The sequence below is a fragment of the Lipotes vexillifer genome, unplaced genomic scaffold, assembly GCF_000442215.2.
Source record: "Lipotes vexillifer unplaced genomic scaffold, Lipotes_vexillifer_v1.1 scaffold1629, whole genome shotgun sequence".
Classification (NCBI taxonomy): Eukaryota; Metazoa; Chordata; class Mammalia; order Artiodactyla; family Lipotidae; genus Lipotes; species Lipotes vexillifer.
This window is the reverse complement of record NW_006790230.1, coordinates 425,007-440,549: the sequence shown is the minus strand read 5'-3', so window position 1 is coordinate 440,549 and position 15,543 is coordinate 425,007. Positions and strand designations below refer to the sequence as shown.

The 15,543-nt window shown below is 38.4% G+C and overlaps 2 protein-coding genes across 2 annotated transcripts in view; one reads left to right on the top strand and one right to left on the bottom strand.

Annotated features, from left to right (window-relative positions):
• HS2ST1 (heparan sulfate 2-O-sulfotransferase 1) overlaps positions 1 to 12,630 on the bottom strand; it is a 197,957-nt gene extending 185,327 nt beyond the window's left edge. Inside the window, exon 1 of the mRNA XM_007463274.1 lies at positions 12,153 to 12,630. Within this exon, the coding sequence (XP_007463336.1) occupies positions 12,153 to 12,276 (124 nt within the window). The 5' untranslated portion in view covers positions 12,277 to 12,630. The remainder of the gene's footprint in view (positions 1 to 12,152) is intronic.
• A 601-nt stretch (positions 12,631 to 13,231) lies between these two features.
• Positions 13,232 to 15,543, top strand: part of SELENOF (selenoprotein F) — a 37,272-nt gene continuing 34,960 nt past the window's right edge. Inside the window, 1 exon segment of the mRNA XM_007463273.1 lies at positions 13,232 to 13,315. Within this exon segment, the coding sequence (XP_007463335.1) occupies positions 13,232 to 13,315 (84 nt within the window).

Genomic DNA, 15,543 nt, shown 5'->3' with positions numbered 1-15,543 from the left:
GGGAAAGATTCTAAACAAGTCAAGAAAAGACCAAAGGGAAGTCAAAGTGGTCGTGAGGAAGACTAGATTATAACTAGTCACAGGCTTAGTCAGAGTTCCAACCAAGCGCAAAAGCAAAAAAGGCACATAATGACATCTCACTGATCAGACATTCCTGGACAGGCTCATTCCAAGTCAAACAGAAACTATCATCACTAACTATACCCAGGTTCAGAAGCAAAAAGTCATACATACCCCTGATTTTCCTCATATTTTGAGACACTAAAATAGCATCACAAGTTTGCCTTCTTTGTTTTAACCTTCAAAACATGAAGGGAAGATATTTATAGTCTAGAGGACAAAAATGAATGGTTTTTATTCTATCCTCTTCAACAAAATGAAGAAGCTGTCTATTAAAACATACCTTAAGATTATGTCAAGTTAGTCTTTCTAATCAGCTCTTCTATGCAGGAAACAACAGAGCTAAGTTGGTTTTCTGCCAGATGTATAACACACTGGGAACATGTAACACTTTATTAAAGAGATGGGTGAATTTTGTTCAAAAGCAATAGAACTATGGTGAAATAAAAAACGCTGGCAACTGAAAGCAGCTTTCTAACATCCAAATACAAACTAATCATAAATTTCTCAGTCATATTTGATCAAGAACCTTAGTGTCAAATCTGATTGCTGAACTAGTTTCAGTGTGACATGGACAAAGCTGAAATAACTAACAAATGCAAGGCTGAAGGAGGATTTTATTGATTTTATTTAAATCCAACAACTCAGTTTGCTCAAAGCTCCAATATTCCTCCAAATATTCAAAATATTCTTCTTATCACTAAATTCTTAAGATATTGTCCTTTTCCACCATACCTCAGAAATGTAAAGAACCATAAACAGCCCTAATTAATCACCAAGCTCTTTGAAAAAACAGCAATATGGAGAATTTACAACTCTCTTTATTGAAGACCAAATAAAAAGTCATTTTTTTGCAGTAGGATTTTAGTTATAATGTTTATGCTGTACAGCTAGATTTTTTTTAACTTTATATATTTTTTAAGTTACTATTAACTAAAATAAAAGTATACTGTAACAAGGCATTATTTTGAAAGCACAACAGTAACAGAGAACTCAAAACAGAATTCATTGTTTAAAGACAGCTATGGAGAGCCGGATACTAACACCTACTGACTTATTTATCAGGAAAAAATCAACTAGGTTGATCAGGCCATTTCCCATACTGTTTTGCTTCAAAGCATAAAGGGAATAAATATACCAGGAGCATGTTATCAATGAACCAATAACATCTCTAAATTATATTCATTAATCAACTCAAGCATAATTTATGATTAGAAATAAATATGCCAAGAGCTAGTCTGAACCTGCATAACCCTTTAGCCTCATTCCATAACAATGCTGAGCAAAATTTTAAGGTATTTTCCAACTCAGACACCATCTAATGAATCTCTAAATTCATTTTTGTGTGCTTTACTGTACAAATCACTTATTTTTAGCTATGTCACAAACTTAGGAATAAAGAATAGAAACATGTAAGGTGATATGTGATAAGGTGACAATGGATGATTCCTAAATTCTACTGGAATTTAGCAAAATGGGCATTTCTTTCCCTCTAAATCCAGTTTTAAATTCTTACATAAGTACCAAATCAATTTGCAATTTTGCAAATCACTATCTCCCAAAAGGAAAATGCAACAATTTCAAGTAAAAATGGTTGTCCCTGACACTTAATAGTACCCACAGGGATTCAGTACAACATAACTAACTATCTTTAGCAAGAATTATATCATGCAAAGTTGAAGATCTGGTAACTATAATAAAGTTGTTCACCTTAAGGTAAACTAGGTATGCTTTCTGTTGATGCAACATAATGATCACAACTACTACTGGTACCAACATCCCTTATGATTTCCTTCTCTACTATTTGCTTGCAATAGGGGTATTACAAAAGGAATACAGGAAAGAAAAGGACTATGCATCCACCCATCCCAGCAAGGATGTGATCAATTAGCTCAAGAACCATACTGACAGGAAAAGCAGAAACCTCTGCTAGAGCCAGAGACTTCATTACCCAGTTTGAAAGAGCCTTCACTTGGCTCAGCTGCATCTAAAGGGATGAAATAAGAACTGGTTTCTTGAAGTTATAGTAAAATTGGTAACAGGCAAAAGAATTAACTAAAGTCCTCTTGAAGCTTCAATGGGGAAGGAAGGAGATACGGCTATTGTGGGTAAGACTTGCCTCTAACTTTGAGTAAACAATTTACCAAGGGCCTGTGTGCAACACCATGCTAGAAATTATAAGGAAACAGAGAAGGATAAAACATTATTTTGCCCCTAAGTTTATAATATTAGTTTTAGTTGTCAATCGTAACTCAAATTATCCAACTTCACTACTTTCCCCTAAGTAAACCTAGGGACACACAATCAAAGATAACTAGGCCACCTGGCTTCCATTTCCAGCCAAGATGGAGCAACAGGGGATTTATCCTCCCACCTGAAACAACTGAAAAAGAACAGATAAAATATGTAACAATAGTTTTCAGGCCCTGAACTTTAGACAGGAAATCAGTACAGGATGGTGATCCTTAAGAGACAGAAAAGAAATGAGGTGAGTCATATGACTTTTTGAAGACAGTTTCCAGGCTACAGCACAGAGAGGGGGAACTCAGAGCTCAACAGTCTCCCTAACTTAAGGAGCCAGAATTGGGAGTTCAGGGAGGCCAAGGTAGCTGGAGTTTGCTGGGCAGAGTAATAAAGAAGACAAAGCTGCAAAAAGAGAATTTTCAGCAGAGTACCAATCAGTGCATATGTGTGAAGAAACTGAGGTCACCCAAAAGGGGCAGGTGGAAAAATTTCTGGGATTCACTCAACCACCATTCCCACTAGCCAGGGTGGGGAAACCTTGTAATACACAGGGCCCTGGGTAGAGTACTCTGAAACAAACTGCAAGGGTACTGCCTCAGCAGTGGGGCAAAATTAATCATAGACTAAAGGCTATCCTGATCCCATTTAACAAACTTAAAAGCAAACCTAGAAGGATCTAACTGTTTCAAGGTAAGCTGAATGTGTCCCAAAACAAAGCCTAAGAATATGTTTAGGAATCTGAACATATTCAGCACCTAAAAGGGTACAATTCATAATGTCTGGCATCAAATTAAAACTTACCAGGCATGTAAAAAAAGCAGGAAAATGTGTTCCATAATAAAGGAAAAAATAAATCAATAGAAAGCAATCCCAAAATGACACAGATAGCAGAATTAGTAGACAAGAACATCAAAAGAGTCATTATAATAATATTCCATTTGTTCAACAAAATAAAGTAAAAGCATGTTAAGGAGAGAAACAGAAGTCTTTTTTTGTTTCTGTGTTTTAAGGTCCAAAATGAACTTCTAGAAATGGAAAAGAAATGCCTAAGATGAAGAATACACTGAATGGAATTAAAAGCAGATTACATACCACAGAAGAAAGCATTGGTGAACTGAAGGCATAGCAGTAAAAAACTATTTAAAACAATACAAAAAGAAAAAAACTGGGAAAAATCAATAAAACATCACTGAACTGTTATGACAGCTAATGTAGCCAATATACGTGTAATCTGAGTTCCTGAAGAAGAGAAAAGGTACATAAAAACTATATGAAGTAATAATGTCCAAAGTTTTCCAAATTTAATGAAAACTATAAACCCACAAATCCAAAAAGCTCAACAAACCCCAGGCACAAAAAAGTGAAGAAACTACAGCAAGCCTCATTATAATTACTTAAAACCTAGTGAAAATCTTAAAGGCAGTCAAAGGGAAAAAAGGCATTATGTACAGCTTAACAAAGGTAAGAACAATGGCAGTCTTCTCATCTCATAGTGCAGGCCAAAAGACAAGGGAGCAACATCTTTAAAGTACTGAAAGAAAAAATGTCAACCTAGAATTCTATACCCAACAAAAATTTCTTACAAACAGTAAGACAAAGACTTTCTTAGATATACAAAAGTGAAAATAATTTATCACCAAGTAGATTTTCAGTACAAGTAATTTTAAAAGATATCCTGAGGATGATGGAAAAGAGTACCAGATGGAAATCTGCATCTCCACAAAGAAATGAAAAGCATTGGGAATGATACATGTATGAGTAAATATAAAATACTATAAAATTTGTTTAATCTTTTTAAAAGATAACTGATTGCTTGAAACAAAAATAATAACAATGTATCACAGGACTTATATGTATAAGTAAAATATATAACAATAGTGAAAAACCGGAAGAGAGAAAATGGAAGTATAATGACTAAGGTTCTTATACTATACCTTAAGTAGTATAATGTATACCATAAACTCTTAAGCAACCATTAAAAAAACACAATAAACAATAAACAGCACTGTTAATAGGTCATCAAATGAGATGAAATAGAATCAAAATCCGCAGTTAATTCTATAGAAGGCAGAAAAACAGAAAAAGGGGAACAGATGGAACAAAAAGAAAACAAACAGTAACTCAGACTCAAACCACATCAATAATTATATTAAAAGTAAATGCTCTAAACACCCTCATCTATAAGAGAGATTGTGAAATTGGATACAAGCCCCAACTACTTGCTGCCTACAAGAAATCCACTTTAAATAGATTAATACTAAAAGAATGGGAAAGATACACCACGCTAACACTAATCAAAACTGAAGTGACTATATTAATAACAGACCAGGTAGGTTTCAAGCAAAGAATATGACCAAGGACAAACACCTTCATCTCATAATGAAAAAGGGGTTAATTAATCAAGAAAACATGACAGCCCTAGACATTCATACAGCTAATCACAGTACTTCAAAAAAACATGAAGTAAAAGGTAACAGAACTCTAAGGAGAAATAGACAAACCCACAACCATAACCAGAGACTTCAAAACCCCTCTCTCTATAACTGATGGAACAAATAGGTAGAAAGAAAATCAAGGATACAGAAGACTGGAACAACTCACCTGACAGTTACAGCATACTCTCTACCCTGTAACAACAGAATATACATTTTTCATGTTCACACAGAATATTAATCAAGACAGTTTATATTCTGAGTCACAAAACAAGTCTAAATAAAGGTTAAGATTTATTCAAAAGGATTCAACAAATTCAAATGTATGCCCCCACCTTCCATAGGACACGGCTGCAACTAAGTCACTGCCAGCTAAAAAACCCATTTCTGGGCTTCCCTGCGCAGTGGTTGAGAGTCCGCCTGCCAATGCAGGGGACACGGGCTCGTGCCCCGGTCCGGGAAGATCCCACATGCCGCGGAGCGGCTGGGCCCGTGAGCCATGGCCACTGAGCCTGCGCGTCCAGAGCCTGTGTCCGCAACGGGAGAGGCCCACGTACCGCAAAAAAATAATAAAAAAATTAAAAACCCAATTTCCCAGCCTCCCCCTTTGCATACATTGATATATGGTAACTAGTCCTCATCAAGAGACTGAGGGTAAAAGATGTCAAAGAAGTTGAGAAAGGGGTACGCACCTCCTCACCCTTCTCTTGCTTCTTCCCCAGGCTGACAGCAGAGCGCTCCAAAGCCAGAGGGGATGGCCTAACTACATGACAGAAAGTACCCAAGACCCTGAATAACTCGTGAAGAGGAAAACCATCCACCAAAATGATCACCTAAAACATCATGGGGAAAAAAAGGGTCATTTATTGTGTTTAGCCAATAAAATTGTGGACTTTGTTTTAAAAGCAGCTAGCATTACTCTAATTCTTAAGGAAGCTTCTAAAGAGTTTTATGCAGAGGAGTGACATGATTTTTTTACATTTTAAAAGGACCACCCGAACTGTCATATTAAGAATAGTCTGTAGGGAGGCAAGTGTGGAATCAAACAGACTAGACATGGCAGTAATCCAGGGAAGAGATGATGGTATCTTGAATTAGGGTGATAAGAGTAGAAGTGTTGAGTAGTAGTCATATTCTAGAAATATTCTGAAGATAAAGCTAACAAGATATTTCTGACAGACTAGATGCAGAGCATGAGAAAAAGGAAAGTAAAACGCTAGCAAGTGGAAGGATAGAGCTGTTATCAACTGAGATAAAGAAGGTCAGAGATATAATGAGTTTGAGGGGTGGAGGTGTTGAGGCAGTGTACAGAGATATCAGAAGGTTTGTTTTGGCCATACTGAGTTTGAGAAGTCTTTTAATTACTCAAAGAAAATTTCAAGTAGGCAGCTCAGTTACATGAATCTACATGAATCTAATGTTTAGGAAATAGGTCTCAATTAGAAATACATTTTAGAAGTAGTCAGCACATAAGTCACCAACTAAAGGAAGAGTAAATAGAGAAGAGTTCCAAGGACTGAGCCCTGGGGTATTCTTATGTTAAGGGGTTGAAGAGAAAAAAAAAGAATCTAACACAGGAGATAGAGAAATGACCAGTGATGGGGGAAGAAAACTAAGAGTATGATATATTGGAAACCAAGTAAAGAAGGTCTACCAAAAAGGAGGAAGTGATCAACTGTGTCAAGTTCTGCTGATTGGTCAAGTAAGACGAAGACCAAAAATTGACCATAGGATTTAGGGAAGTTACTGGTGATTGTGGTAATCAACAACAATGAGAACAGACAATTTTTTAAAGTTTTACTGCTAAAAGAAGCTGAAATATGAGACAGAGGTTGGCTGAGAAAGAGGAGTCAAGAGAAAAATACCGTTTTGTTTCTGGTTGAGAGAAATAATAGCATGTTCACATGCTAATGAGAAGAATCCAGCAGAAAGGGAGGAAATGATAACTATAGGAGAATGAGGGAAAATTTCTGGAACCACGTCTCTAAGTAGGTGAGGAACAGAATCAGGTGCACAAGTGGTCCAACAGGCAGTTAATCTATAATTAACAGGCAGAAAGGCAAAGTGCAGAAACGCAGTTACTAGTAGGTGGGCAGATAATTATAAATAATCAGGCTATAGTGAACCATTGATTATAAAGTCCATCTATAAGTACACCCTTCAAAAGTGGTCATTTTGGAGAGCAGTGTTTGAATATTCATTACTATTTCAATTTCACTAAGTGCCAAAATCTCTTAGAATGCTTAACAGAGTGGTAGAGAGATATCCTAGGATTACTTTAATTGAGATCAACTGTAGCAGTTGACTATTCCATGGCACTAGATAACCTATCTAGGACTCATAAGTGAGACACCAATTAGCAATTCTAGAATAACTGCATTCCAATTAAACCATAAGTCCTCTAAACAGTAACTACCATAAGGTTTACAAACAATTTCATAAGTAGAGAAATCTATCATTCTTGGGAATATTTTACAGGTATGTATGGTTTCAGGCACTTGTAAAAACTACCAAATTCCAAACAGCAGTCTCAACCTTGGCCCTGGAGTTAGTTCATTAGTTTAGGAGGGTTTTAAGAACATAGGGATCAACATAATTTTGACCAATGAAGATGCCTACATATCCATTCTGAGTTACTGTCCTCATTTAAAACATTATATCCTAATGCATTCATAAATTTATTTAGTTGTGTTATAAGCATATGAACAAATATTATTTTAAATGCTTAGGCCGTATAGAAAATAAAGTTATCAGGCACGTAATTCTTACATTTATATAACAAAGGTTTCATTGACTGTTCCACCAGTCAGCATTAGCAACAGTGTGTTGTCAAGATTCAGAAAGAACTACTTTGTAAAAGCAACAAATTCTGACATGCAGAGTTCTAATTAACAGCTAAGCAACTAAGCAGTAACCTAAATGACAGTGTTCATTTTGACCCCATGTTATAGACTGTACCTCATTAGAAAAATTAAGTTTGTATACATTTTAACAAAGTTTTTTCAGTATAACACCCCAGAGAAATTGTTCAAAACTAATGTGTTTGTATCCTAAATTTAACTCACAAGTTGCATGTTGTAATATGTTAATATTAAAAACAAAAAATGCACTCACTCCATTAAATATAAGCCATCTACTACAAATCCGTGATTCTTACCATTAAGGAGACTGCACACTCCTTTGCAAATCTGATGAAAGCTACGTATATAATTTCAGGGAATTCATGGATGCCTTGAAGCCTATATATGGGTCCCTAAGATCTAAAGAATCTGTGATTAGTGGGAAAAAATGGAGTCCAAAATTAATCCAAGAACATATGAAAATGTAATATACGACTAAAAGAAGAACTGTAACATACAGTGGGGAAAAAAGATAAATTATTAATATAATATTTGCCATAAGTGGCCATTCACGGAGAGAAATTACAATAAACATATGACTGCTTTAAAGAGCTAAATATAAAAAATAAAAGTTATAAAATACTAACAAAATATAGAGAATGAACATAATCTTGGTTGGGGGAAGTCTTCTCAAGCAATGTAAGGCACCCACTTGCCTAAATTCATAGATTTGACTGCATAAATTTTTTAACTTCTGTATAAGCAAAATATACCATAAAATCAAGGGACAAATGACAGACCTGGAGAAAAACAGATACAAGACATAAAACAGATAAAAGATTAATACTTCTAATATATTTTTAAAACCCTAAAAATTGGTAAGATAAACTACTACCCAACAGACAAATGAAAATGAACAAGTAAATGTTCAACCTAATTAGAAGTTGAGGAAATGTAAATCAAAGCAACAACATACCATTTCACAGCTTCAGAGTGGCAAAAATTAAAAGCTGACAGCATCCCATCCAGGGCTTGTATGTGTTGACAGTGCAGATTATTGTAACCCTTGGGAAATAAATTTTTTGGAAAGTAACAGATTTTAAGATCTGTTAAATTATAAAATACATACATCTTTTGATCCAGTAATCCCTTAACAGGAGAATTTATCCTACCGAAAACAGTACCAACAAATAAGGAGTTAAATAAACTTATATAAGGATGTTTCTTGTAACACTGTTTATAATACCAAGAAAGAAAATGGTAAAAAAAAAAATTTTTTAAGTGGTAGGGGGAGAGATAAACTGAATGTCCATTATTGGCAATAATGGCTGGAGAATTTATGATTCATGTATACTATGGAATATTATACAGCTATTAGAATGAGTAAGTCAAATTTATATTTATTGACCTGGAAAGATATTCTATGATATTAAATGAAAAAAGCAAGATGCAAAGTAACGTATATACTGCCATCCAATATTCGTTGGAAAAAAAAAAGATAAAAGAAAACTCTATTATGTGACATTGGTTTTTAGGAATTCCTGTTTATATACTTAATGTCCCAAGTGGTCAATGAATACACCTAAGTTTTGAATACAACTATCGCTCTATTAGAGATCTCACTATCAAAATATTCTGAAACCAAGGTGCATACAAAGCATTATCAGAAAATGCAATCCTTTGGAATCTTCTATAACAGAAAAGATAAACAATGAAAACTTTTAAGAGCAAAATGTTTAACTTTTTCTTTTTTTTAAGCCATAAATGCAAAGTTTAATAAATTTGACTACACTGTAAGTCAAAATTCTGTGACAGATGACGCCACAAAAGTTTCTGAAAAGTGATAAATGTGTGTTTAAGTTTTTCTGATGCCAAAACAAAAATGCTTTTAATGTTGTGATTTTACCACTTACAGAAAACCACCACAGAGTTTTTTTGTCCCCTGTAGCAGAAATAAGCTATCTATTTCAGTCCTTTCATTGGGTAATATAATTACGTTCGTTACACGGGTATAAACAAGCAACATACATTACACTAAACTAATTCCTTTGTGTCAGAAATTGAATTTTCTAAGAATGACATTCATTCTTAGCAATAAATGCAATTAAACATTGGTATTAGTTTAAAAATTCTATTCAAACTGCTACATCTTAGTGTAATGTCAATATAAAGTCCCAAGCAGCCTGGTATAATTAAAGGGGAACTTGATTTGGAATCAGACATACCTGGGCTCCAGTCCTGGCTCTGCCACTTACTAGCTATGTGGTCAAGTTATATAACCTCTGAACCTGTCCCCGCATCTGTAAAAATGGCTTTCTATGGTGTTCTTGGAAGATTAAATAAGAATATCAAATATGAAAGTGTCTAGTACAGAGTCTGATTGTCAAAATATGCCTCCTTCTGTGTTCCTTTCCTAAGGAAGATTACTAACTGACAACATGTTTTAGTACTGCCTGTTTCATAAGACTTTTTTTTAATCAAAAGACTGCTGATACGAAGTTATATATTTTATTTGCCATAATTTTGAATCTCCATTATTAGCTCCTTCTAGTGTTTTGTATCTGAGGCTCCTTTTCGAGAATTATTTCGTTTAATCCATATTTACTATTTCTAATGGAATATAAAGGTTCCTTTCCTGTAAAAAATCATGAAAAAACACTACTACCTCTGGCTTTCTACATCCTCAGATAACACTTTTTAAAATCATTAAGGTTGTGCCTACAGAAAACACTTTCAAGCATTATGGAAAAAAAATGTTAGGCAACAAAGGAAAATTAAAATTTGAATTATCCCAACCTACTGTAATGTGTCTAAGAAATTCAAAGAGCAACACAACAAAGAATCAATACAAATTTTAATTTAATATAACTTTCAACTTTCTTTAAGAGGAGTCATTTTTTTCTCTGTAAAGCTGGATCATTAATCAGGCCACAATATGACCCTCAAAGCTGCTAAATAGATACAAACAAAAAGAGTATAATGGCCAACCTTCAATATTTAAAGTGAATATTTTTCCATCATACAAGACTCATATTAATAAAATCATAGTAAATAAATTCGATATCTGTTCGAAACTGTACAGGGCAAGTTCTACCCTAGAGTTGAGGAGTGGAATTATTCCTAGCTCCTCTTCAAATTTATTTGCACTTCAGCTAGATTTATTTGATGCTCTTTGATACACTGCTCTTTAAAATGTCTCCAAGGCTTTTCGCAAAGTCTATCAAAACTGCAAATAGTCAGCTACTATTTGTAATATTTCAATTATTTTCTGATACATTTTTCCTAAACATTAATCATCACCCACAGCAGCATCTGTTACTTCTTAGTCTAAATTATAGTGCTGCTGGTATTTTATTATTTGCATTTTGAAAAGTATTTTAAATGATTTTGAGGTGAAAGTGTACGCATAAAAATACATTACTTTTCCACATTCAAATTACAGCCTCCTGAGCTGTTTTTTCAGTGCCATGTACGTTTTTAAATCAAAATGTACTGCTGACATTCTTTTAATACTCCCTCCCCACCCCGAGCTCTTCCCTACTAATCTGAAAGTACCTATTATCTGTGCATTCTTCGGGTCTTTCACAACATCACACTCCAACTTTTTGTACTTCAGACCTCCTCCGTAATTAAAGTAAGCACTGTTAACTCTTTAAGGTACTTAACCTATGGTAAACTTTTTGCACTCTTCCTTTCATAAACTTAAATCTCACTAAAGCAATTCCCCTTCAACCTTTCCTCCTAAATTCACTACACCAACATCGCCGCGAAGTAACGTACACACACATCCCTATTCTTAAGCTCAAAATAATGGCAGCTTAGCGCCGCTAAAAAAGAATTTAAATGCTTGGATGCCTCGTTTCAGTACCTCAGGAAGCTTTTTAGTTGCTTTCCTGTCCTACCTGGGGACAGCCTATTTCTCTCGTCAGTTGTGCGGTCCCTTGCTGCCCCCGGCACAAGAGTGCAACTCACTAGAGTGTATTTCTTTTACTCACCGTCATTCCAGCATCTCCCTCCATTTCTGCGCATCTATCCCTTCGCGAACCTCCCCATCCCCAAAAGATTCCGTAACCAGGTGCCCACATCTCAAATTAGAATACCCCTCGCCTGACACTGCCGAGGCTTTCTGTACGACTTCTAAGAGAACACGCAAGCCTGAGCGTTTCTGTCTCCTCCAACAGTCAGTACCCGCTCCCCAATGAGTTCGCTCTTATCTTGCTCTCGATCCCCATGGAATGCCTACTTCAGGGTAACCCTTTGGCTCCGGGAAGCCCAACCTTGCAACCTCTGCCCCGTGACCTCGCGAGCCCAGCATACCACCCAAGCTTAATTCACACCATTCTTGGAGCTTGTTTTCTCGATGCCCCTAGTCCCATCTCTCTTTGCAACCTCTTTCAGCCTCCTGCCGAGGAGCCAGATCTCAGGTTAGACAAACGCCCACTTGCTCGGGTAGCACTGCCTCCCTGGCCCGGCCGCTTCCACGCACCACTCAGCCCAGAGTGGCACGGCTCCTCACCTAGCTTCGACCGGGACTCCTCCAGTTTCTGGATCTGGTTCTCCAAGAAGAGCATTGCCACTGCGAAGGCCACCACCGCCAGCAGCTGCAACTTGGGCGGCATCATAATCCTGAGGAGCCCCATGAAACCCGCTGCTCGGGATCAAGACATACCGCGGGGGGCGGGGATCGGGGCCCCGGAGGCAAAGGAGACGTCGGGAGGAGCCCACCGAGCCGGGAGAAAGGCAAGGAGAGCGCGACAGAGAGAGAAGCACCGCAGCGCCCCCCCTTCTCGCCTCCCCAGTCCCCCGCCCCCAGGCGCCAGCACCAACGCCGCCGGTGTCCGCTTCTCCTCGGCCGACTCCACGGCCGCCCCTCCAAAAGCCCGCGCAGCAAACACAGCGCAAAGCAGCTGCCGGGCTCTCGCTTCCCTCTACCGCCTCAGCCCCCGAGCCCCGCGCCCGCCTGCCTGCCTGCCTCCCTCTCTTCCTTCCTTCCCTCCCTCCTTTGCTCGCGGCCGCGCGCTCCCCCGCCAACGTTGCGGCTGCGGCTGCGCCGCCCTCGACCCCGCCCCCTGCCCATCCCCCTAGGCCACCAAGCGCACGCATCCACGTACGCTGCTCAGCAACCAGAGGCTCCGCCCACTGCTCCCGTTCGCTTGTGCTTATTGGACCGAAGAACCCCAGGGCTTAGCTCTTGGCCCGTGTCACGGTTGGTTTCCTTTGCCTAAGGTGTCAACCAAAGCGGCATTTGATTGGGTAAACTTAGAGAAGGAGGCAGGCCGAAACTGGCGAAGGCGGGGCTTCTTGGAAGCTTGAGGAAATGTCGTGAATGAAAGGAAAGAGCCCGGGGAAGCACAGATTTGGGGAGTCTAGGAAAATGCCTGATATGGGTTATCGAAAGGACCCAGCGACTTCATATTTATATCAAATGTAAAGGTATTTATTCACCTTTAAGCTTCTATATGCCCTTAGTTAACACTCGTCTCTGTGGAATAAGGGACTTGATGTTAAAGGCCTTTAGCAGCCTGTTTTGGATTAGGCTCTGGAGTAGACGCCCCGAGCAGAGGGGTCCTCGGGGCAGCCGGAGACCTACGGAAGATGGCACCTATGGCGGCCGGGCTGGATGGGTGGCTTTTGCCGGCTTTTGGGCTGCGGCTGCTGCTGGCGACTGTGCTTCAAACGGTGAGTGGAGGTCACCTCCGCTGCAGCCCCAGGGCGAGTGGGAGGGATTGCGCCGAGGAAGACAGAACATTCGGTCCCGTTTGGGAGCCACAGTTGAAAAGGGTGGGAGGATAGGGCTTCCTCAGCGACTGCTGCGGCCAGAGTGCGACGTGGCTTAATTCCTCGTTTGATACTTATCTTTCCCCGTCCCGGGTTTCTAGCGGTTTTTTCTCCAGACTTTAGACTAAGTTGAGTACAATTTGTAAGACACACCATGAACGGAAAAAAAGGCACTAAGTTTTGCACAGGAATGAAGATTGTTTTTAAATTGGCAGAAATTCAAGGAACTATCGTTCCTTATGGCAAGGCTCCCAAATCTTAAAGCCCTGAGGTCTTTGGTCCAGGGTACACTTCCTTTTTACTTCTTTCTGTCAGTTGTTTGTGGTCTCTGTACGTCACTTTTAGACAGCCTTTAACCTCTGTTCTGTGGAATTCATATGCTGCTGGGTACACTTCAGTGCCATTTGTGATTTTAAACAACATTGTTGCAATAAAAGATGCTATTCCATACTAAAGCATAATTTATTTTTGACATTGATATTCTAAAATGATAGCTTTCATCTCGTTTAAAATCGGGCGGTGTTTAACCAAGTTTTTTTTATTTCGTTTTTATCCATTAACAGAACAAATGCGTTCTTTATCTTTGAATGGGGAAAGGCTAAATTCTACTTATTTTCCTATTCACTCACAAACAACTTACTGTTTGTTAATTTCTCCTTAGAAGTTTTTAGTCCATGTTTATGTGAATAATAAAACTGTATAATATACACTATGTTTGGAGTTTTTACAAGTGTCTTTTATCAGCCTAATTTTTCAGGAGTTCTCTGTATTGAGCCTGCTGAGAAGTATTCTCCTAGAGACCTGGTTTAATTAATTTATCCAAGGTTTGGAGGAGTGAGGGTCTATACCGAAGGCCCCTACAAACACCTGGGCTTTTCTTTCATCAAGGAGTTTAAAGATCCTGCCTGTTTCCTTTTGTAACCTTGCCTAAAAGGTGGATTCTTTACTTCTCTAATTAGCTTTACAGTACTCCATTATTCAGTCGTTTGTTGCCTTAGAAATTACTGGAAGACCCCTTTCTAAACTTCATGCTCAAGAATTTATTGTCAGTCTTAGGTAATTTGAGTTCACCACCTTGAAAAGATAAAAAAGAATAACATTTCAAGTTGCCTTCTCCTGATTTCACTCTCTTTAACTGTTTCTTTATCTGTGGCTGTATAACCACCCCCAAAGTTTAAAATAACGATTTCTTGTAATTCTGTGTGTCTCCTGAGCAGTTCCTCTGTTGATTTCCTCTCACCTTATTTACGCAGCTGTGCTGAGCCAGCTGAACTGAAGGGTCCAGCTGAACTGAAGGGTCAGCTGAACTGAAGGGTCCAGGATGGCTTCATTCTTAGTGGTGCTGTCTGTCAGCTAGGTTCCCATCCATGTGACATCTCATTCTCCAGTAGGCCAGACCAACTTCTTTTCGTGGCAGCCTCAGGGCAGCACTCCTACAGAGCAAAAGTTGCAATGCCTCCTAAAGCCTAGCCGCAGAAATCACATACATCACTTTCACATCACAGTATTTGTCAAAGCAAGTCACAAGACCAGCCTGGATTTCAGGGGTTTGGGATATGGACTCCATCTCTGCATGAGAAGAGTGACATAGTCACATTGCAAAGAAGTGTACATATCAAGGTAGGAGGAATTTATTATGCCCATTAAACAGTCTCCCAAAGTGACCATCCACAGAATTCAAGCCAGAAACTTGGGTCTCATCTTCGACTGCTGCCTTTTCTTACATACCTCACATCCAGGTAATTACCAAGTCTTGTTGATTTTACTTCCTAAATATCTCTCAGATTCATCCACTTATTATTAATCCCTTATTTAGGCCACCAACCTCTCTCTCCTTAGAAATAACAGCCTCCTAGTTCGCCCTTTAATTATCAGGATCTAAGCTGTTGTTTTTGCCAGCTTCCCAATTGCCCAAGCCGGAAATTATTCATTTTAAATTCTTTCCTTTCACTCTCTGACCCCAGTTAGTCATTAACCCCTTAAAAATCTCCAAGCCAGTTCATTTAATTTTACCTCCACAGGTAGTACCTAAATTCAGGCCCCATCTTTGCTTGCCTGGGATTGCCACAACAGCTTCTGTAACTGGTATCCTGATCTCATTTTCCCCCATTTCCTAATTCAGTCTCTGC